The 25,054-nt window shown below is 33.6% G+C and overlaps 1 protein-coding gene across 1 annotated transcript in view; it reads right to left on the bottom strand.

Moving 5' to 3' along the window:
• Positions 1 to 498: 498 nt before the first annotated feature.
• The window catches only part of SMC3 (structural maintenance of chromosomes 3), a 44,927-nt gene continuing 20,371 nt past the window's right edge, over positions 499 to 25,054 (bottom strand). The window contains exons 12-29 of the mRNA XM_036735168.1: positions 24,802 to 24,923; positions 22,955 to 23,168; positions 19,504 to 19,607; positions 19,243 to 19,342; positions 18,728 to 18,888; positions 14,031 to 14,172; positions 11,659 to 11,809; positions 10,907 to 11,059; positions 7,409 to 7,560; positions 7,024 to 7,182; positions 5,992 to 6,099; positions 5,187 to 5,295; positions 4,362 to 4,609; positions 4,050 to 4,262; positions 3,462 to 3,653; positions 3,087 to 3,264; positions 2,248 to 2,354; positions 499 to 978 (exon numbers count right to left, since the gene is read on the bottom strand). Of these exons, the coding sequence (XP_036591063.1) occupies positions 907 to 978; positions 2,248 to 2,354; positions 3,087 to 3,264; positions 3,462 to 3,653; positions 4,050 to 4,262; positions 4,362 to 4,609; positions 5,187 to 5,295; positions 5,992 to 6,099; positions 7,024 to 7,182; positions 7,409 to 7,560; positions 10,907 to 11,059; positions 11,659 to 11,809; positions 14,031 to 14,172; positions 18,728 to 18,888; positions 19,243 to 19,342; positions 19,504 to 19,607; positions 22,955 to 23,168; positions 24,802 to 24,923 (2,685 nt within the window). The 3' untranslated portion in view covers positions 499 to 906. The remainder of the gene's footprint in view (positions 979 to 2,247; positions 2,355 to 3,086; positions 3,265 to 3,461; positions 3,654 to 4,049; positions 4,263 to 4,361; positions 4,610 to 5,186; positions 5,296 to 5,991; positions 6,100 to 7,023; positions 7,183 to 7,408; positions 7,561 to 10,906; positions 11,060 to 11,658; positions 11,810 to 14,030; positions 14,173 to 18,727; positions 18,889 to 19,242; positions 19,343 to 19,503; positions 19,608 to 22,954; positions 23,169 to 24,801; positions 24,924 to 25,054) is intronic.

Genomic DNA, 25,054 nt, shown 5'->3' on the forward strand with positions numbered 1-25,054 from the left:
CAAGATCACAAAGACAATTTTGATAACAGACCCAGGAATATAATCCTAGTCTCTTGACTTGCTATTATTCTTTTTAGTAATATCCCTTGGTAGTCAACCAGCTACGTTCCTAACATGAAGAAAGGAAAGGCTGAGTAACTTAAGGAACAGATTCTAATAAATTTACTGGTATACAAAGGAGGTAGGATCACAACATTATATTCACTGTTATTTACTAACCTCTAAGATTTGTTTAAAGAAAAGTTACTCCTAAAATACAATTAATTCCTTTAAATATATTAAATTCTACCAGTCTGAAAATTTTTAAGAGCCAAGATACAAGGGGTTAAATGAAGAGAATATTGAACTTTACCATTTGAGGAATAATAATCCTTTCAATGAAGTCAAACTCCATTTCAAATACCTACCCTAGACTGGAATAAAGCAAAATTAAGATGTTACTTTTAAAAGAAAATTCAAATTAACTACTCCAACTGTAAATGAAAACACACACACTTCTACTAAGTTACAGCCATAAAATCAATCATTTAATTGAAGCTATATATTTTTTAAAAGAATGAAGCAGTACAGTTGATAAAATTATAATTAGAGAAAGCTATCAAGCATGTCTCAAAAAGATTTAAAACAGCAAAGGGACACTTTACAAAAAGATTGTAGAGGAAGAGTTCTTAAAACTACAAGTATAAAGGTACATAAACAGGTATTTTATAAAAGAATACAGCAACAGAAACATAAAATGAATACACAAGGTCACCCAAAACTAAGAATCCTTGGGCCTTCTTAGTTAAAATATAAGCTCAAAAACTATTTTTAACATTGACCAAATATTTAGTTTGAAATTTACAGTTCCTCAGTTGAGGTTTCATACTATACACATCTTCCAAACAAGCTGCCAATAGTTTCCAATTAACCATGAGTGGTATCATCTTCCACAAAGTCTTTGGCCATCTCTGCTGTGATCACATCAATGTGACTAACCTGATGGAACAACATACATTAATGCATAGTCTCCCGAAGTAGGTCATAGAACACTAAGCCATTTCAGTATTATCCTCTGCAATTATAATACCTTGTATAAATGAATGCATATTAAGTTTTTATAAAATTTATAAAATTTTTATAAATTCAGATAAGCTGCTGTGGAAAACTTTAGTGAAACTGACATTAACCAATTATTATTTACAATGGCATTTGCCTTATATAGTGATAAGAAAATTTTAATCAAAAAAAGTTCTGAATATATGAATGCCTTTGACTTTGAATCATCTCTCATATAGTTCTAAATATCTCAAATTTATTGCTCATCATAGGATCAGAAAATCCTAAGAGTGGTCCCCCTTGGTTTTTTCATATATATAAAAACAAACCAAGGGGGACCACTCTTAGAATACACACACACATATATAAATTTTAATATTTATTAACACAACTAATATATGCACATATGTAAAATCTACATTAATACGTTAATGTAGGTTTTGCATAAGCACAAATATAGTATAAGATACGTATATACAGGGTGTTCCTAAGTCTGGACACGTAGGAAAAAATGCGTATTTTCAAGAAATGAATGAAATTTTCAACAACATTTTATTTAATTGGAATATTAATAAATAACATCTTCAATTCATTTGTGATGCAAAGGTTGATGTGCTTTGCAAAATTCACATGAACTCGATGCAGTAACTCCACATTTTCATCAATTGCCTATGTGTCCAGACTTTAGGAATATCCTGTAAAGTGAATCATGTGCATTTTTGTGTCTGGTATTAAAAGCAGATTGTAAATTCCTTTAGGGCAAAGGTATATGCCATTTTTTGCTTTTGTACTCCTAGTGCCTATCATATAGTAGATGAGTAATAAATGTTCACTGAATTTAATTCAATGTTTCAGAGAACATAGGAAAACACAGAGGAGAAAATAGAAGACTACAAAGGAATAGTAACTGCATTAAAAAAAAAAAAAGCTAAAGCTGTGGAATGTTATCCTAACCCCAATAAGTAAAAGAACAATGTCTGGCACATAACAGGTGATAAGTAAATAGATGACTGCTCAATTTGGACAGGTGCCAGAGAAACTGAAACTTCTGTAGGGATGTCCCAAAGAAAAAGCTTACTAACATCACATGATATCATTATCTGAGTTCACTTTCTTTCATGACTTAAATAGCGAAAAAACAGAAACCAAGACAAATTATCAGGGAGTGAAAACAACCAATATTTCATGGAGGAGAGTGGAAACAATTACCTTATTTCTGAACTTTACACCATAGAACTTATCAGCTGACTCGAGTAGTTCAGGCCTAAATGTAGTTGTGATAAATTGAGCATGTACAGCAAGTTCCATAATCATATCTGCAAAATTAAATGTTATTTACAGAAAGCTCATCTCATTACAAATGAGAACTTAAAAGAACAATAGTCATATCTCAAACACACAACTACTAAGAAAGTATAACAATTTATTGGTCCTGCAAAGATGACTTCTTCATAAGAATACTATTCTAAGAAAGAAACTTGTAATTATGAAATGTTTAGTACTTTTTTTAACACTTAGAAATACATTTCTAACAGCATGAGGTTAATTCAAACAGTCTCTCACTTTCATAAACATGCATCTCTTAGACAAAATAAACTTCTCAAATATTTGATATTATTTTGTACTGTAAAAGAGTTATAATTCTTTAAAGATGATGAAGATTTCATTTGTGCAGGCCCTATTACAAAATTAAAATTAGTTTACATCACATATCATAACACTGTATACATGTTCCTCTTTTCATTATACGGCTATTCATGTACAGAGAAGTACAACAGAGCTTTAACATAAAAGGCTTCTGTGTGAAATTAAGGCAGGCTTATTATCTAGATCAGAAGACCAGATCAAGTCTCTGGAAATCTGAGTTTTATTTCTAGCTTATTGCACTCAACTACATAAAACCAGGCTGCCATACTGGTATGAAAAGCATTACTTATCATTAAAAAGAAACTACTGTAAAAGAACTGTAACTCTGTAATTCTGTAGATTGATTTTATATTTCATCAGGTTCTACTAGATATGAAAAAAGCACAAATTAAAAGCCTCACCTGATACAGCCTTTCTATGCTGAGCATCCAAAGCCTGGTCAATCTCATCAAACAGGTAAAAAGGAGCTGGGTCACATTTCTGAATTGCAAAAATTAGCGCAAGAGCCACCAAAGATTTTTGTCCACCTGAAAGCTGTTGCATTTCCCGCATTTCACCTTGTTTTCCTGTAAATGATACCTATGAAAACATTAAATAATAAGTCTTTACCTTACAGATCTTGAACCAAAAACAACTGCCATGAGCTACTTCAAAAAATTTTAAAGTATTTATATCCATAGGGACTAATTTAAATTCTTCAGATACTATTAAAAGTTGAGCCATTAAGTTTTTCTATAATACACTTGAGAAAACTGAATTTAAAAAAGGTATTTTACCCTTATTCCGACTCCAGTGAATTGGTCAACTGATGGGACACTGCTTTGTGAACCAGAACCTCTCTCACTTTCAGTACTTCCTTCTCCTTCATCTTGAGATTGACTACCTTCCACATCACCTTTCTTCATCACCAATGTAGCTTTGCCACCAGGTACCAATTTCTGAAACACTTCACTGAAGTTCTTTGACACCTTGGATTAAAAAAAAACAACAAATCATCATTTAAGTTCCCTTATGTAAATCTTGTTAAGATGGAAATTATAGCAACGGTTGCTTAAAATCAAGAGATATAATTAAAAAGCTATTCCAGTATTAGGTGGACCTTCCTTTGCACTGCAATCATGACAAATTAGGGCATGAATATGAATGATGACAAACTGAAAGTAATGTTCATATAAATATGGAAACAGAATAGTGATGAGGATATGGGTAGTATTGTTCTTTCAAAAGGCTTAATGAAATTTTACTATATGTGAGGAAAACAATTCATTTCACATCTTTGTTAGGTTCACTCTGTAGCTTGGGAAAGAAAGCATGACAACACAAACAAAATACACACAACGGGGTTCAACATGATTAAACCATACCTGTTTGAAAGTTAATTGAATAGCCTCGTATTTCCGGAGTTCAAGGACATTCATCAGCTCCATGATTGATTTGTAGCCCCTATCCAACTCTTCCTGTCTTTTAATTAATTTCTCTTTCTGCTCAGAAAAATTTACAAATTGATCTAAAGCTTTTTTATTGACATGACTATATTTCTTTAGTTCTGTGTTGCATTGTTCAAGTTTGCGAAACAGCTACAAGAGAAAAAAAAATGTAAAATTATACCTCAATCCCAAGTAAAATTTTGACCTATACAGTAAAATGCACTGTTAGGTTTCCAACTGAAAACTAACCTGTTTGAGACTTAAAGTTTGGTATTTTTCAAATGCCTCTTGGGGAAGTGACCCAAGCTCTCGGATTTTCTTCATACACTCTTCTTTTTTCTTCAGAAGCATGCCTTGCCTGTTTGTCATCTTTTCAAGCTCTTTTGTATCATGGTTTATAGCATCCATGTGCTCTTTTTCCATAGTTTTCCAGCGCTCCATGCTCTTCTGAAGATCTTTAATTGCAACCTCTGTTTTGTCAATGGAATTGTCCAGATCTAAGTAAAAGTATGGGGAAAAAAAAAAGAGAGTTTGGTGCACACTTTAAAATCGTCATACTCCTGGATTAAAGCTTTGATTCTGGCAGCAATTTGGTAAATTGTCAAGAGGTTTTGTTTTGTTCGGTGTATAACGAAAACAAATTATGAAAATTTAAGAACCACCTGAAAGAATGAAGTAGGTAGGATAGCATTTAGCAAGTAACACTGAAAAATGACCTTGGAATTTCTTGATTTTTCTTACACAAATTTTTAAAAACTCATCATCTGAATTTACACTCAAAAATTTGAAGGTATGACACAAACTTTAGTCACTGCACTCTGTCAAATTAAACAATTTGTTTTCATTAAAGTATTAGTGACAAACTTTTCAACTAGCTGTTTACAATAAACCTAGACTTCACCCACCACTAATGATTTATAAGGACAGAGAATACACAAAAATAATTAGTATATACTTTTCTTTGTCATTTGGTATTTCTAATGATTTGTAGGATTTTTCCTTTAACCAAAGTGTTATGAGTGTCTTATAAATTTAAGAAAATACAGTAAATACTTTTAAAAATAAGAAACCAACCATCTGATCGTGCCATAGTATCTTTTACACGTTTGTTGATAGCTTCAAGTTCTGATGTTGTAGCAGTGAGAACAGTACCACCTTCAGTTTCTCTCAGTTCATTAAGTTCCTGCAATACAAAATGTTGCCAAGTATTTAAACTCATAAAGCAATAAAATATAATTCTCATTAGAAGGCTTTAAAATAGATCAAGCTTAGAGACACGAGAATGCAACTCTCTTTTCTTTACAGAGGTGGGAGACTATGGGAATGGAACACACTGCATATGCTGTTAGTCTCATTTGATGCATTGTTTAGTTTTGCTGAACTGATTTTTCTTCCCTCTTTTTTATTCTTTGTTATAAGGAATGCTCTCTGGGTTGAGAGAAGTGAAGGACATATGCCAAAACAAAAGGTACCAATAAATGACATTATTAAAAAATATCGGGGCGGGGGGCACATTTATATTCTAGAAGTTTATAGTCACCTTCAGGGCAGGAACTATTTTTCATTTTGTCTTTATCTCCTTCATGCTGTGTATATATTAGGAGTCTGTACATATTAAGGGAAGAGGGTGTTCAAAATATACTTGAGACCTCCAGAATACTCATTGCTGGACTGGGCTGGGCTGAAGTGTGTCAGTACATGTCAAACACTGATAAATATCTAAATGCTCAATTTATAAACCAGCAGCCTAAATGCTGAGAACTTTCTTGGGAAAAAAAAAATTAGGTCCACAATCAACCTTCCACTACTTAGAAAATTCAACTGCCATAAGCAGCAAGAGATAGTTATCAAAAGAACCCATAAGGAAGAACAACTTTACCTGTTCTACTTGGTCTAAGCGTTTTCTCAGATTCTCATTGAGATAAGTCTCTACTCGAGTTATTATGCCTTCCAATTTAATCCTTTCATTTAAGAGCTGTCTGTTTTCCTAGAATTAAGGAAAAAAGAAAAGTGAGTCATAGATATAAAAAGACAAATTTCACTACACTGAAGTAAGGTTTTTCTAATAGTGATCCATAGACTGGTATTAGCTACCATCACAGGTCAATGGAGAATTAACAGCAATATTACTTTATAATTTTGTGAGATAAAACGATATAATCTCTCTTCTATGCAAGCTGTTCTATGAATGGTTTTCATTTCCTGTAATACTGATTCAAACTCTTAAAAGATAAACAGTTCTTGTTTTCCCCCCCTGAACTAAGTGTTACCACCTTTGTCTTTAATAGCAAATGCCATCAAAATATACTTAATTAAAAAAAAGTGCTGCTATGGAAGTACACATGGCCAAATATATGTGTGGGTATGAATAGCTATACCAAAAATGCACCTAAAATCAGTCAGAACACCCCTAAAATTTCTTGTGCCAATTCTAGAACATCTGGAATCAAGCTATGGGAGCATCTGTAAAGCAAGCTTTTAAAACAATATTACTTCTTAATATTGATATGTTTCCCAGATAGAAACTAAACATACCACTATGACATTTATACTCACTGAAAAAACAACTACTTTAACCTTTAAGCATTCTTTTTCAGTGTATGGGGCTGTTAGGTGGTGTAGCAGAGTGCTGGGCCATGTCATGAAGATCTAAGTTCAAATACAGCCGCATATACTTATTAGCTGTGTGACTCTGGGCAAGTCACTTAACCTCTGCCTCTGTTTCCTCAGCTGTAAAAATAGGGATAATAATAGCATCTACCTCCCAAGGTTGGTTGAGCATTAAATGAAATATTAGCAAAGTATTTAGCATAGCGTCAGGCACCTAGTAAGCACTATATAAACGTTAGCTATTATTGTTATTAAAAGTCACAATAGTAATTTCTAAGATTATTTAGCAAGCCATACTTACTTGCTGTAGCAGCCGAATTTCATCATTCAAATCATCTACTCGTCTCTGATCTTCCAGGCTGAGTTGAGAGAGTAAATCTGTTCCCAGTTCTGCTTTCAGTGATTCTCTTGTCGATTCCATGGCATGTAAACTTGCCTCTAAGCTTTGCAAGCTACGTTGCTATGTGATAGATTGAGTTATTAATGTAAATATTCCTCAAGTTTTAGCCTACATGTACTTATAGCAAATAAAGCCAGAGAAAACAAGTTATAGTAAATGTATTTAAAATACCAAATTCTAGGATGCCACTGTTAAAATTAAGACAGTATGTAATTCTCTAATTTCAGTTTATTAATAAAAATCTCTAGTAATGATCAAGAGAGAGGAATTAAGAACTCCTATGTACCTTTGGCATAAAGGTTTTTTCAGACTGCTGTCTCTTCTCTTTCAGCATCTTCATCTCTGATAAAATACTGTCTCGAGATGCTTTGAATTTCCTCTGCTGGGTTTCAATTTGTTGCATTTGATTCATCAGCTGATCAATTTCATTATTAATCCATACAATGGGCTAAGGAAAATTCTGTCCAGTTTTAAATACAAGATTATTTTTCCATCCCCTCCATATACTTTTTACCATTAAATAGCACGTATCAGAGAAATCTTCCAAAACTCTATGGAATTTAGCAATGCTAAATTAAATACAGGACATGTATTAATGCTTACTGCTTCTAATCAGAGAGACACTGTTAGATACTGCCAGGATTCACTGGAAAAAGGCAATGATATTTAAAAAGCATCTAAAACATTTTAAAAAACATTTAAATAATTTCTATGCTATTAAAAGTATGAAATATATTATTTCAGCAATAATGGTATGAAAAAAAAACCCAAGAAAGTTATTTGTACCTCTTTTAATAAATAAAATCAGACAGATGATACTGTGTATTAACTATTTTATGCGGTCAACACTTTGTTTTCTCATTCTCTTCCTGTTTTTTAAAATTTTGTCAAATTTAATCTGAGTCCAACATAATCTGGCAATCTTAATCCATGTTCAGGTAGTGCTTAATAGAACCAAAACACCTTCAACTTCATTGAATATATTTACCTTCTAACCAGAACCTAATTCAAAAACTAAATGTATAAGCTCAATAAGATCAGACTAACTGAAATCACTGCTTGTGCCTGGTTCATATTAAAAAGCTTTACAGATTCTCCTGACATAAAACTGCTAATTTACTCATACAAAATCATACAAAATCCTAAGAATGATTCATCCTCACAACAGTCACTAATTCCTCCTGAAATCTTCCTTTGTCAGTAGCTGTAACAGCACCTAAAACATTAGTCATAGAATCTGCATCACAGTTCAGCATATACTGTGACAGTTTGGTAATAATGTTCTACTTTCTACATTATTCATATCTGTTAAAGCTATAATTTACTCACTTAAGATAACATGGGTATCTTATGATGACTTGAAAAAAACTGATGAGGTTCTAAACAGTGGTATCATCAATATAAGCCAACTTGAATCTCTTGTATTTTGAGTTAGGTGTAGGGTGAAAAGAAGAGAGATTCACTGCTTGGAAGTGATGATGCAAGGTTATCTGATAACAGAAAATAGAACAATGCAATTCCTAGTCTATTTCTGTCCTCTGTGTTAAGGAGAATTAGCTTCAGACTGAAAATGGTGAAAACAAAAACAAAACAAAAATGGTTCAAAGGAAAGTAAAGCAGAACGTAAATGAGATGATCTCTAAAAAATTCCACATACAAGCATGACATTCCTTCTTATCTCCCAATCCCTTGTGGTGGCTATCCCCTATCCCTGGAACACATTTCCTCCTACCTCCTGTCCTTCAAATTTCAGCTGGCTTTCCAACTCCTCCATAAAGTCTTTCTTGATGCCCCTATCTATTAGGGCCTCCTCACCATAAAGTCCTCCCCTCAATCACTGTGGAGTACCTATATCTATGTACACTGTACCTGGATGGATTGTTAGCTTCTTGAGGGCAAGGACTGTTTCACTTTTATCTTTGCATGCCCAGCACCTAGCACAGTGCCTGCCACATATCAGGTGCTTAATAAATGCTTCTAGATTGGTTGCTGTAAGTGAGTTCAAGTCACCTGACCCAGACAGATTATATTCTAGGGTACTGATGTTCCAGGGAATTGAAAGAATTTACAGATGTTTTCCCTGAACTACTATCGGTAATCTTTGAAGCTATGAAATTGCAGAGGTGTCAAAGTGTTGAGAACCAAATATTCCAATTTTCAAATAAGCTAAATATAACTTCATATGACTAAAAATCAGTGCCCATATTGATTTTCTACTCCAAATAAAATCATAAGCTATAACAATTTTGCTTATGCTTTTAAAATAATCACTCTATGGCAAAAAAAAATGAATCTTAAAATGGGAACACTTCAAACAGAAAAATAAATTTTAAAAAGAACTGGCATATTTTAAAAATTAAGTTATGTACCATTAGGTACTTTTTTATTTAGTACAGCCATGGAGTAAAACAAACCCTAGTAGAACTTAATAATGAAAGATTACCATTTTAGTTCCAGTAATGCTCATCAGCAAAGGGAGCTATGGGAGCTTTTTTAATATATACAGTACTTACTTGAAGAGAAACTACCTCAAATCTCTACTTCATTTTACAAGAACTGAGAAACGCAACTTTATTCCCATCACTGAAATGGGAGAAAAGAAAGATTATGGGCTGCAGGCTGGACAATTGGGATCCCATAGAGCCATGACAAACAGTACCAACATGTTCAGAACTGATTATCTGTATCCTAGGAAGAAGTGAAATGGTACTTTCCTAAAATTGTTCAGGTGATACAATCCTGCCACTCACCCTGAGCCTAGTTAAATTAAGATAGGTCACTAAAATAAGACAATATATGATGTATCATGGGACTCCTTCACAATACCAAGCCTCTGCGTTCCAATGAGAGGATTACAGCAATTTCAAAAAAGCAGTTAACAATTAAAAACAGTACCTTTGTGCATTATTCATAGGGATAATATTGCATATGTCTAGATAGCCTGTATATAGTTTATAGCTGACCAAGGTTTATAAATAGTGTCATCTGTAAATATTAACAGTAAATTCTGCTCATATTAACAATATTTCTTTTCATCAGCTTAAAAATATCATCCCTAATATTGTATATTCTCACTCATTCTCCCAGCCTACATCTCCCCGAAAGGCAAAATGCACTGCTGCTAAAAATAGAGAGTAAGAAATGACGAAAGAGATGGTATCAAATTTGGGAAGACGTGTGAACTAATGCAGGATGAGGTGGGCAGAATCAGGAGAAAAGTATATACCGTAAGAGCAATGTAAAAATAATCAACTCTGAGAGACTTGGTGGCTTTGATCAACAAAATGATATTCATGATAAAGTATGCTATCCACCTCTAGACAGAGAACTGATGGACTCAGTGCAGACTAAAACATATTTTTACTCTTTCTTGCTTTTTTGGGGGGGGAGGGAATAGCTAATACAGAAATCTGACTATACAGAGTTGTAATATCTTTTTTTCTGTGCCTTCTTATTGAGTTGTGCAGTGAGAGAATCTGGAATTTTAAAAAAAAGTCTCTGTGTTTTAACTAAATTTTTTTAAAGGAGAGACTGAGGAAAGTAGTAATTGTTATCAATAAATGCTGGTATTAGAAAAAAACCTAACAGCTAACCATAAAAGCAGAATGAAAGCAATTTTTTTCTCCTTCAAACTACAGGTAAACGTTAATAAGCTTGAGATATTATAAATGTATATATATTTAAAGAGTAAAATCTTAATCTTCTGCTAGTTGAGAAAAAAAAAACACAATATAATAAAATGGATGCAAAAACTTCCAACTAATTCCATTCTCTAAAAGGATATTTTCAATATTTCTACGAAGATTTTCATTGAGCTTGGCTTCAAGTTCACCTAGTTCTTCTTCAGCTTTTCTAACATCTTTCTGCAATTCAAGCCGAGACTTTCTGGTATCATAATATCCTCCAGTTAGAGCACCTCGATGGCTAACTTGATCCCCTATGAAGAAGAAAACAGAAAAAACAATGTTTTTGTATAGCATATATATTTGTATAGTATTTACCAAAGCCAATTCCTTTTTTTGTAATAATTGAGGTAGATTTTAAAGTGATATTCACAACTTTGGAGCTGAAATTAGAGATTTTAATCTTTAAGATCAATTTATTATGCTTTCTAGAAGAACTTTCTATTTTACGGATGAGAAAATAAAGGCCTAGAAAGGTAAAGTGGCTTAATCATGGTGAGAGGTGGAAGGACATGACCATATTTTCAATGATCTTCCCAATGTACTAAACTAGGAATAGGGAAGTGAATGGATGCATAAGGAAATTTAGAAAATGTAAAAACCAAAAGATATCGACAAAAATTTTTTTCAATGTTGTTTTCTTTTCTTACCAAAAGAGAGTAGAAAGCATAACACAGTACTTTTTAGTGACTATGTACTACTTTCTAAAGAATATAAACTTTTAAATACTCTTGAAATTCACAGCCCTAACTTTAATAAACTGTGATATCTTAATCTTAGTATATATGCCAAAAAGTTAATAAGCTATAATTCTGAAAAATTAAGACTACTGAATGTAACATTGACTACAAACCTTCCAAAGTAATACAGTCCATAGTAAAGGCACGGGCCAACTGTGTAGAAACTTCCATGCTCCGACAAATCAGTGTCTTTCCAAACACATGTTTGAAAGCTTTGTCAAATCTTGGATTGTATCTTAGTTTACTGATCATTGGAATAGCATCCTGAAAAGGAAGTAGTCATGTTACCATACAGCAAGACATATATAGCATTCATCAAATCAAAGTTAACTAATGAATTTTGGCAGAAATACAAATTGCTTTTAGGTATCTTTGCATCATGAAATTATCAAAAACTTAAGACTTAGGACCTTAATGGCAATCTAGTTAAATCTCTTCATTTTAAAGATAAGGAAACCAAGTGCCAGAAGGGTTACTTACCCAATAGTACAGCTGAGCTAGGAAATCAGATCCTCTGACAGGCTTACTATATGGCAGACAATTTGTTAAATTAAGGACACTAAGAAAAGCAAAAGCATAGTCTCTGCTCTCAAGATGCTAACATTCTAATGGGGGAGACAACAGTATGTATGTATGAGAGAAATATAACGCATAAAGGAAGGTGATCTCAGTGAGAAGACACTGGAAGCAGGGGGAATCAGAAAAAGCAGTTTGTAGAGGGTGAGATTTGAGCTGAATTTTGAAGGAAACAAGAAAGCTAGGAGACAGAGATAAAGAGGAAGATCATTCCAGAAATGGGGGACAGATGGTACAAAGGTACAGAATCAGGAGATGGAATGTTATGAGAGGAATAACAAGTAAGATGGTATAGCTGGCTCTGGAAGATGGGAGAACAGGTATATAAATATACTGTTGGTGGAGATGTGAAGTGGTTTAGCAATTCTGGAAAGCAATTTGGAATTATGCCCCCAAAGTTACTAAACTATGCCTATCTAATTGCTGGGTATACTGACTGACTGATACCACTAGTAAGCTTATACTTCAATAAAATCAAATAGGAAAATATCCTATATGTACAAAATATCTATAACTGCTATTTTTGTGATAGCCAAGAGCTGTAAACCAAGGGAGAATCATTTGGGGAAGAAAATATGGCATACAATTGAAGTAGAATGGGCTGTATGCAATGAAAAAAGGGATAGTTTCAAAGAATCTTGTGAAGCACTGTGAGATCTGACACAGTAAAGTGAGTGGAACCAAGGGACCAATTCACAGAATAAAAATAATACTGTAAAAATGAATGATGTTAAAAGACTTAAGAATGCTAAGAACTCTGATCTGTGTATGCAGTGACTAACTACAAGTCCAGAGAACCCATGAGGAAGAATGCTACCCATCTCCCATCATGGAGGGGACAGACTCAAGATGCATGAGACACATATTTTTGGATGCAGTCAATGTGGGAATTTGTTTTGCTTGACTATAATTGTTATGAGGGTTTGGTTTTTCTTTTTTCCCTTCTTGAAAAAATGGAAAGGTGAGGAGAGAAAATACTTAATTGAAACAAAATTTTTACTTGAAAAGAAGAGTGCCTTGTTGCAGTGAGGGACCAGTTGAGACTATGTGATGTGGGTGTGCAGTGAATCCAACCCACATAGCTTTGTAATTTCTTTTCTATTCCATTTAGTAGCACGAAAGGGTGAAGATAAGTGGACTAATTCAAATCCAACTCTTTCCATTGTACCATACACACAAAAAAAATGATTATTACACTGTAGAAATTTTAAAAGATTTCTTATTTGTGTGAAAAAGGAAATAATGGTTACTCTCATATATCCCAATCATTAATCTCTTGCTGAAATGAACCTTACCTCAAAGCAAATTTAAAAAGCATAAGAGCAGACTTCTAATTTTAGAATAACACTAGCTCTTAAAAAAATTACAACCTCAGTTTTTTTTTTCAGATAAAATATTTCATTTCTGCCCATCAAAAAACTGTTAAAGAAAATGTTGATTTTCACCCCAAATGTTCAAAAGCATTTGATTAGTGGAAATAGGAGGAAAAGGAGAAAGAAGGATAACTATAATTTATAAAACTTTTACTACTCTAAATCAGACATTTCACAAACACTATATAAGACTACACAATAACAATTGCCAATGTACTACTAAAAAAGATATGCAATAAGGAATATACTAGGGCCCAAGGAAATAACTAAATCACCTGTATCCCTATATAAATAATGTATGTAGCACTGGCAAATAACTTTTTAAAATATATACAGCTGACAATGAGATTATACTCTTTAGAGATTCTTCCTTTCAAATAATGGTAAATAAAAAATACTTTTTACTTCCTTTATAAACTAGAATGCTTAAAAAACTTGTTGAGAAATAAAAGCAAATACACACTCGTACACACATTCCCCACTGCCCCTTCTCCACACCTCACCCCACACTTACATACCCCAAAACACTGACTTACATTGGTTTCTGGATAGGCTGTATCTCTGACATCCAACTTGTTGAGTGGCAGAAAGGTTACTTCTCCTGGAAGGTTCATTTTATTAAACTCCATTAAAATCTTGGTACTGACTTCATCTGAATCCACAATATGATAAAACAACCTAAATGTAAATAATACATTTATGGTTTTTCTGCTTAAATTTTAAGTGGTATGTAAATATTTAATCAAATAGTAATAACATACATCTATATATACGACTTCAAGGTTTACAAAGAACTGCCTTAAGCTAATTCTGACCAAGTTTTATTTCTCAATTTCATAGATAATTAAACTGAGGCACAGAGATTTGTCCAGCACCACACAGCAGTTAAGTGACAGAGCTGGACTCAAACTCTGGTCTTCTGATTCCAAATCCAATGTTTTCCTCTTATGATTTAAGCCACCTAAATCTTTTCCCAAATGACCTGGTTATTTTAAAACAACTTACCAAAGTACTTTAAAAATTGATGTTTCAAGGAAAGGAGAAACTTTTCATTAACTGTGGACCAGGTCAAAGTTCTTGACCAAATAAGGGACAGAGGGACTCATAGGACATAAAACAATTTTGTTCACATAAAAGTGAAAGGTTTTTGCATAAATAAAATCAGTGTTGTTAGAAGACGAATACTTGTCTGGGAAAAACATTTTTGTATCAAATTTCTGATAAACACCTGATAATCCAAGATATATAAGAAACTGATATAAATATAGAAGAACAAGAGCCATTCCCCCATAGACAAGAGGTCAAAGGATATGATCAGGTAGTTTTCAAAAGAAATTAAAGTTGCCCTCATGATAAAGACTCATGATGGAAAAAGCTATCTACATCCAGAGGAAGAATTACGGAGTCTGGATACCAATTGAAGCAAACTATTTGCTCTCTCTCTTTTTTTGTTTTGTTTCTTCTTCCTCGTGGTTCATTCCTTTGGTTAAAATTCTACTTTACAACTTGATTATTGTGAAAATGTTTAATGTGAAGGTATATGTAGAACCTATTTCGGGCTACATGCCATCTTGGGTGGGGGGGTGGGGAGAAAGAAGGGGAGAAAATTTGGAACTCAAACTTGTGGAAATGAGTGTTGTAAACTAGCAATAAATAAATTTAAATTAAAAAAAAGAAATTAAAGTTGTCAGCCATCATATGACAAATGTTCTAAATCAGTAAGAATAATGTGAAAATTAAAACAGGTCTGAGGATCCAACTCATATCCATAAGATTGGTAAAGATGACAAAAAAGAAAAACAACAATTATTTGATAGTCTATGAGAAAATAAGCACACTTATCTGCTGCTGGTAGACTAGAACCAATCATTCCAGAAAACAAATCGTGTGAACCCACTGACCCAAAGATATTAGTATTAAGCTTATACTCCAAAGGGAAAAAAAAAACAATCATACAAAAATATTTATAGCAGCACTTTTTGTTGTAGTAAAGCATTGGAAAAAAAGTGAGAGGTGGCACCAAATGAGAAAAGGCTAATAAAGTATGGTATATAAGTGTAATAATAGAATATTGTTATACTATAAGAAGTAATGAACAGAAGGAAGGGACTTTTCAGTGAAACCTGGGAAGACTTTTATAAACTGATAAAGAGTAAAGTGAGTAGCGCCAGAAGACTAATAATAATAATAATAATAATGTAAAGGAAAATAACTTAAGACTGAGGAAACTTCATAACTCTGATTAATCTGGAAAACTAATGAAGCATCCTTCCCACCTTATTAACAGACAGAAGACTAGATGCGAAGGAAATGTATCTCTACGTAAGACCAATGAGTTTCTTTTATTTGGCTGTATTTATTTGTTACAAAGAAATTCTTTTATTTTGGGTGAGGAGATTTGTAAAGGTGGAGGGGTAAAGATAATGATGCGAAAAAGCGTCAATGAAAAATTAAGACAGTAACAGAAAATAGTAGGACATTCAAAAAGGTATACTAACAAACTAAATTTAAAAATTCAAGCTGTAAGTAGATTCAGTTTCATATGTAATCCTTTTTTTCTATTGTATATGGAAACATTCATGTTTAAGTTTAGAATTTTAAAAGTGAGATTTAGAAACAAAAGAATCCATACTCCCTTCGGTGAAACATATCACAGCGCCTTTACAGACAAGTAGATTGCTTTTGTGAACTGTTGTGACCAAAAAATTTCACCAAGTGGTGATCAACCTTCTGGTGAAGACTCAGCTGATTCTTGGATGACAGTCATACAGTTCTTTGCTGAGCCAGCTCTCTTGTTCTTTTTAATCTTATTTTTAATCATTAAGAATTTGATAAGCATGAACCTAAACATTTCCTCATACAAAGAACAGAAAACAAGGACTATATTTGAAACCAAAGATACTATGTACCGCCTTTAAAAAAAAAGGTATGCATTAAATTTAACTTGGTATTTCCAATACTGTCCTGCCTCTCCATATTCTCTTCAGAACATTACTCTTTTTTAAATGTTTCATCAGAGATCTTTTTAGAAAATCACTATCACTATGGCATCCACTTTTCTTCATTCCTCTTGTAAAAACACACACACACACACACACACACACACACACACACACACACAAAACAAATGCACACAATGAGTGTGGCAGAGATGATAAAGTGCCCCAGGCCTGGAGTCAGGAAGAACCAAGTTGAAATCTGGCCTCAGACATTAGATGTGTGACCCTGAGCAAGTCATTTAATCCTGTTTGCCTCAGTTGCCTCATCTCTAAAATGAGCTGGAAAAGGAAACAGCAAACCACTCCAGTGTCTTTGCCAAAAAACCTCAAATGCTGTCAAAGAGTTGGACATAACTGAACAACGAAAACTATATGCCTCATTCTGCACCTCTAGTCTACCAACTCTTTGCCTCCTGGTTACAACTATGACTCATCTTCAGTCTTTTTAGAATAATCAATGAATTGATTAAAGTTCTTCAATCTCCTAAAGTTGTTTTCCTTTATCATAGCCATCATATAAGTTGTTCATCTAGTTCTGTTCATTTTACTTTCTCAATTCATGCAAGTCACCTCCCACATTTCACTGAATCCATCCCCATTCATCGTTTCTTATGGCACATTATTCTATTTCATTCATATGCAGTATTAGTTTAAATATTCTTCAAATGATGGATACCGACTCTATTTCCAATTCTTTGCTCTGATAAGTGCCAACAGGACTATTACATGCAAATAAGTACATGACAAGGACATATACAATCTACTGACTTTTGGGGCATAGTGCCAAACTGCTTTCAAAAAGGGTCAATTCAAATCACAGCTATGACAAGAGTCCATTAGTGTGCCTAGTCTCCCAGAGCCCTACTAATACCCGCCATCATCACTTCAAAATTCATTTTTGCCAATCTGATGGGTATGAGGTAGAACATCAGGACTGCTTTAATTTGCAGTTCATTATTAGTGACTTGGAGAATTTTTTCATATGGTTGCTGACAGCTTACTTTTCTTATTTTAAAAACTGCCTGTTCATATCCTGCGACCCTATCTACAGGGGAATGGTTCAAGTATATTTTATCCATTTCTTACATATCTTGGATATCAAAGCTTTTATCAGAGTTGCTGCAAAGAGTCATTCTCCCACTTTCCTAATTCTAATTAGAATTATTTTGTTAGAGCAAAAACATTTATTTTGAATTTTATATTCAATTTCATTTCAATAATTTATTTACTCGATTTTATAAAATCAAAACTTTTGTCTCCTGTGATCTCCTCTATCTCTTGTTAAAACTCTTCCCCCATCTGGAGTTGTGAAAAATATCTTCTTCCTTAATCTTCCCATGTTTATATGACCTTTTATATCTAGATTAAGTATCCATTTGAAGATTATTCTAATATATTGTATGAGTGGATAATGTAAACCTAATTTCTGACTCTCTTCCTTTTCCCAGAGGTTTCTGTTGAATACTAAGTCCTGACCCTGCCAGAGTGCTTAGGTTTGTCCAAAACTATGCTATGTTTGATTGATTCATGGTCTTCTGTTATGTATTGTTTCACTGATTAATTTTTCTATTTTTAAAGCAATACTAAATAGTTTTGATGATTACTGCTGTGTAGTTTAGTTTGAAATATGGCACTGCTAAGTCCCATTCCCCTAACCCTTCTCATCTCTTTTTCATTACTTTCTTTAAGATTTTCAATTTTTTCCTCCTGTGGAAAAATGTTTTTTTTTTCCTAGTTCTATAAAATCTTTCTTTGGCAGTTGGATAGTATGGCACTTAATCTAATAATTTCAGTAGTACTGTCCCTTTTATTATATTAGCACAGCTCGACCCATTCTCAAAAGTCAATCGCTAGCTTAGTAAGCGTAGAACTTCACACTATATGCTGGCATAGCTTTCAAAAACAGGGTCCCTTCCATGTCACAAAGACATCATACTCTTAACTATACTAAAGCAATTAAATACCGTCATTAGAAAATCCAAATGACAAAGAAACAAAACTGCATCAATACATGCTTCAGAGGAAATACCCATGAGAGCAACGCAAAGCAAGATGAGAACGCTGGCTTTTAGAATTAGAATTGCTTTTGGCATCTTTCAGTGGAAAGTTGAATATAAAGCTGATGGGAGAGAAGATTAACTTCAAATGCTCATTTTTCATGAAACAAAAAAACTGTCACTTTTTTTTGCTCTTACTCTCATTCTGAACCCTGTATGCTACGGACTCTACTTCACCTGTTTCCAGCAGTGACTTCAACACACGTGTAGAAAGCTGGTTCACACTCAAAGTTATTCATCACAATACCATGATAGCCATTTTGAACATGCTGATTTATGCCTTTTCGACGAAAATGATCCAAAACTTTGTTTATGCTGTCTATGCCATTTAAAATGGCCTGTTTAAAAAAGAAAAACATGTAGGAAGTTTAAAACATTACCTTGAGTAGCATTTCTGCCAGTAAGAATGAAACTAAACTATATAGATTTTTATAGTACTATCTATAATATTAAAGCATAAAATAACCTTAATACTAGTAACAGTTCCTACAAATATAGGTATTTTACTGACAATCATAAGATATCCATCACTCAGTATTTATTAAGTGATCTGCCATCGGTGCTATTTACTACTTGATACTAATGACCCCTTAGCACGACTGACAAATTCTCCTTGTGGCATGATACATTTTTCAATGAAATGTATGCAGTAACAGTCTTCAGTTGAGTTTAAAGAAAAGTACACTGCCTACCTTTCCTGTTGCTGCTCTAAGAAGTTGCTGCTTCTTTTCAAGGTCTTCTCGTTTGGCAGCAAGTGCTTGTTGTTCTGCATTTTCCTCTCTCCATAAATAACTGTAAATAAAAAATAGATTTTAATTAAACGAAGACAATGAGTAGAAACCTTTTAAAACAAAATAACGAAATTCTAATTATATTTGAAAAATAATTGTCATAGATATTACATACTTTAAGATAACAATAAACTCACACATTAAAATTAAAACATTACTAACTTTCTTTCACTCTGTAATTCATCTTTCTTGTTCTTTACTTCGTAATATTTTCTATCCAGTTCTTCCACTCGAGCCTTCACTTCATTAAGATCCTGATCCAGTTTCTAAAGGAAATAAAAATCATTTAACATTATTCTTTTTTTTTTTTTGAGGGGGAAGGCAGGGCAATTGGGGTTAAGTGACTTGCCCAAGGTCACACAGCTAGTGTCAAGTGTCTGAGGCTGGATTGGAACTCAGGTCCTCCTGACTCCAGGGCTAGTGCTCTACTCACCACACAACCTAGCTGCCCCTAACAACATTATTCTAAATAAATGTTATTTATTAAGGAACTATCTTCAGGGGCAGAGTATCACTGTAAACTTTATAATTAAGCAATTTATTACAAATAGCATTACTCCTAAAAAGAAAACACAAACACAAAACTCAGCCCTGGAAAGCATCGTTATCTAAATGAAATTCAATTCACTAAGAGATCCAACTCAATTCTTCTTTAAAAATTGTCCGAGAATTTTTAAAAATTTTATTTTTATTTTCAGTTCCAAATTCTATCCCTCTCTACATCCCTCCCCCGCCAATGGAGAAGGCAAGAGAAACAATACCCATTATACATATGAAGTTGGTAAAATATATCTCTGCATTTAGCCACATTAAAAAAAAAATAAAGGAAAAAAATATCCTTTACTCTGCACTTTCTGTCCATCAGTTTTTTACCTGAAAGTGGATAGCATTTTATATCATGAGTCCTTTGGATTTGCGGTAGAGCATTGTGTTAATCAGAGTTATAATATTGCTGTTACTATATAGATCGCTCTTCTGGTTCTGCTTACTTCACTTGGAACTCTTAAAAGTCTTCCCAGGTGTTTCTGAAACCATCCTCTTCATTTCTTACGGCACAATAGTAATTCATCATATTTATATTTTCATATTGTATTACTTCTTCAGCTATTCCCCAACTGAAGGGCATCCTTTTAGTTTCCAATTCTTTCCCACCGCAAAAAGAGCTGCTATAAATATTTTTTGTACGTACAATCCTTCTCCTCTTCTTAGTTCTCCTTAGGGTACAGACCTAGTAATGACATTTCTGAGTCCTAAAGGGTATCCACCAGTTTATAGCCTTTTGGGCATAGTTCCAAATTATTCTCCAGAATGGCTGAATCAGTCTGCAGCTCCATTGCTAGTGCATTAGTATACCTATTTTCCCACATCCCCTTCCAACATTTATCATTTCCATTTCTGTCACTTTACTCTGATAGGTGTGAGGAAATTAGAGTTGTTTTTTTGAGAATTTTATAAGAGAAATGTAGGGATAGGTTTCTTTGGACATCAAGAATATTATTTGCAATAGTTCTCACCCATCATTGGGGAAAAAAAGAGGTATGTAACTTAGTATTTGTAGTACAACCAAGAGAAACAGAAAACTTTAGAGCCTTTGAAGAAAAAAATGCTTATTTTCTTAGAGATAGTCTCTAAGCTAATTGCAAATAATGTAATTGACAATACCCCAAAACCCTCCTGCTAAGAGACTAATAGAGTTAAGATAAGAATACTTACTTTTCACTGCCTAGAAACCATAATTGGCTTCTTGATAGAATCATTCATGTAGACACCTAATTTTTCGAAAAGACTTCAAAGGCAATCTAGTTTAACTCACACTTAAAAAAAATTCCTTTTAGAACAAGAATATAAGCTCCTCAAGGGGAGGAGCTATTTTGTTTTTATCCCCAGCACTGAGTACAGTAATTGGTATAAAGTAGGCACTTAATAAATGCTTGTGGAATTTCTTGCTTGATATAATACCAAAGCAATGCTAATCAAGCCCTTCCTTAAAGACCTAAGGTTGGGAGAATCCACTTCACCTTCTAAACAAGACCATTCTACTTTGGAATAGCTCTAATCTTTTAGTTGTTTTTCCTTTTATCAAGCCTAGATTTACCACTTTGTAAGTTTCTACTCATTGCTTCTAGATATGTCCTCTGAAGACGAGGAGACTAAATCTCTTCGCTACTCCCTATGAGAACTTTTCAAATACTTAGAGATAGTTCTAATCCTAACTTCTTAATCTTTTTTTCTCTAGGGTATATAACCCTAGTTCCTTCCACCTTTTCTGATATGGCATGGATTTCTTTAGGCCTTTCATCATGTTTGGTATATTCCTCTGTATGTTCTCTAGCCCACCAATGTCCTCCCTCCAGACACGGTTTGATCAGCATAGAATAGAATAGGCCTATCACCTAGTCCTATGCACACCATATCTCTCAATGAAACCTAACATTGCATTAGTTTGGGTGCCAGTTAACAGCAGTGTTATCATATTAAGTCTGCAGCACACTAAAGTCTGCATTTGTACTTCAAATTTAACAAATATTAAGGACCTACTATATGAATAGCATTTGAGTTTAAAAAAATCATTTTTTAGCTAGCTATGGTGGCACATATTTGATACTGGGTTGGCTGGGGCTGAAGGGAATCTTGAGCTTGGGAGTTCTGAGCTACATTGAGCTAACACGCATGGTGAATAGGTGTTCATGTCCCTTCACTTTCTCCTTGTAAGAAGGGGATCGATCAGCTTACACTTTGAGCATAAACAACCATCACTTGGCCATGATGAAATACAAATATTATACATTCTATTCAGGTCAATGAAAAATTATCCCTGACCATCATCCTCAATCCTTGCTCATCAGAATTTAGACTCTGGCCCTGGGACTGTTTTGCTACATTATGGTACCCAATTGAAAGCATGTAACATAAATTTATAATGGATCTCATCAGCACAGTTTGCTGATTTTCTATAACTTCGTTCAGCCACACATGAGTAAGAGTGAAGGTAACAAATGGTGAGAGGAATCCACTGGCTAAGGGGCTTGACAGAGAAAGGCAAACAAAAAGGCAAGAGACTCTAGAGAAGGGGACAGCGTAGAGCTCACCAAGAGATCAAGTGGGAAGAGAGAAAAATGTAGCCAATGAAGGAATGATAGATAGCCTCAGAAAGAACTGAGGGATGGATAGATGAAAATCATGGTGAGGGTGAAGAACAGGGTTTGAGGTTGCAAAGCACAGAGAGAGGTGGAATGACAATAGACTGTGATCAGATGAAGCAATTTCAGGGTCCATAAAACTGTATAGTAAAAACTATTTTTAAATTATTTTATGATTTTCCATGTTTTTATGAACCTGGATTCTATCTGGTATGATTCCATTCTTAGAGTTATAAAAGGGAACATTACCTGTGGAAATAGAAATGAACTAAGGATTACCCAAACTATACCTTAAAATCACTTTTTTCTCGTTTTCTACTACATGATAATTACTTATTCTATTTCAGAAAACTAGACTACTTAGGCTATGTTTAAAAATAAATCTTCAAAAAGATAAACATTTTATATTTAAAATTTGTTAAACATAACTACCCCAGAACTAAAACAATTAAAAAAAAATCACAACTTCTTACATTGTACTGCTCCAAATTTTTTTCTTTATTAGCTTCAGTATCTTCCAAGTCCTTGTGTATAGCCGCAATCTGTCGTTTTTTGTCATTAATAGCTTGATCTAAAGACTTTAACTCTTTTTTAATCCATTTATCTCTTTCTTCTTTGGATGTGAACTGGCTTCCTCGACCTTGCTTTGCATAAAGGTCTGTTCTTTCCTGGGTAGCTTGTGCCAATCTATTCATGAATGGTGAATGTTAAAACAGGTCAAAAAAGAAAAAGATTATTTAATCTTAAAAAAACTAAGGGTTAAACACTATACAGAAGGATTTTAAGAATGTAAATAAAAGGAGAACCAAAACAATAGAAACTGAATGCTACAAAATTTTAAGTCAACTTTGGTCCCAAAGAAGATATATGAGAAGATATTTCCCTCTGCTTCTTTGTGGAGATGGGAGATTATAAGTGTGGTACACTGCACATAATCAGAATATTTCGATATACTGGTTGACTCTGTTGAACTTTTTTCCTTTATTGTAAGGGATGGTTCTTTGTGAGGGGTCAAGCAAAAGGATACAATAGGAAATACAGGTGATGTAAAAACAAAAGATAACTAAAATTTATTTTTAGAAAAGATTTTAAAATAAGATTTAAACTTCTCAAGTCTTAAAACTAAAATGCATAAATGAAAATTATATTTATTGTACACAGCAACAATAATCTAGAAAACTCTATGGACAACATGATGTAATGGGAATGTATAGGCTTATTGAAAATACAGCTCTATAAAAGAAAAAACAGGATTTTTTATGGCATTTTCATTCAGTGAACATTAGGCAGTTATATATACCATACTATGCTAGCAAAGACATAAACATATATAAGCTGTAGTCCCTGCCTTCAATGACTCTAGTAAACCACACAAACTAAAATTCAGATTGCAATCATAGCAAAAGCAAGGAGGATACTCCAGGTGTAGGCTAATTCAAAAAAGTCTGGAGGATCATGATGGGACAAAAGGGATAGGGGAAAGGAGAGGATCAAATTAGTCCTAGGGATCTCCCAGGGCAGGGATTGTTAACTCTTCTGGCAGTCTGGTAAAACTTGTGGACTCATTCTAAGAATGTTTTAAACGCATACAATAAAATACACAGGACTACAAAAAAAACCAATTCTGCTGAGTTACGTACGTGTGTTTGTACATGTGTACGTATATGTGGATGTATACAAATGTATATAAAATGCATTGCTTAATTCCATGGTCTTCAAATTTACCACCCTGTGATCACCACCTGGTGATCAGCCTCTCTTCTAATTAGGCTGGTCCTCAAATGAAAGCCCAATAAACTTTCATAGAATTATAGTAATTTATAGATTATCTAGGACAGCCTCCTCATTTTGGATATGGCTCAGAGAGATAAAATGAGTTGTCCATTATCATACAGGGAGCAAATAGTAGAGTTGGGATGCAAACCAAAATCATACAATAATACAATAAATCTGCACAAGAATGTATAACAGACCTCAGTTGGAAGATCCTTGGAGGTTAAGCTCAACCTGCTCACTTTACAAACGGAAATCTCTAGTTTGAAATTGTTTTTTGTACAATGCTGCTTTTCTAGCAACACACTGATACCTGGTCTGTGAAGTAAATATATACCCCACAATTATAACACTTTAACATTTTTTGAAGCACTTTATGTACATGTTTAATCAACCTTATTACTTCATAATTATACCAATGATATTTGGGAAGGTGAAGAAAATACTATATTATTAATTTCTAAAGGGATAATTAAAAATTTGGGTCTTTAACTTTTCTAAGTGCAGCCTCTGAACTTAACATTTGTAACAGAAAAAAATCCCAGACCTAGCAATTCCTCGCTCTTCCTTTTCTTTTACACTGTTAAATTTAGGTTCAGTTTCTGCAAGTTCTTTTTGCTTTTCCTCTATTTTCTCAAGAAGCTTCTGCCTTTCTTTTAACAGGCGTTTCTGAAAATGAAGGAAGAGATACATGAGAATTATTTCAGTTAATTTTATCATACTAATACAAAGATGTGATATGCCCAAAGGAACATGATAAAAATTACTTTTCAAGAAGCAATGTAAGCCACAAAAAAAGC

This window comes from Trichosurus vulpecula, chromosome 8, assembly GCF_011100635.1.
Source record: "Trichosurus vulpecula isolate mTriVul1 chromosome 8, mTriVul1.pri, whole genome shotgun sequence".
NCBI classification, from domain to species: Eukaryota; Metazoa; Chordata; class Mammalia; order Diprotodontia; family Phalangeridae; genus Trichosurus; species Trichosurus vulpecula.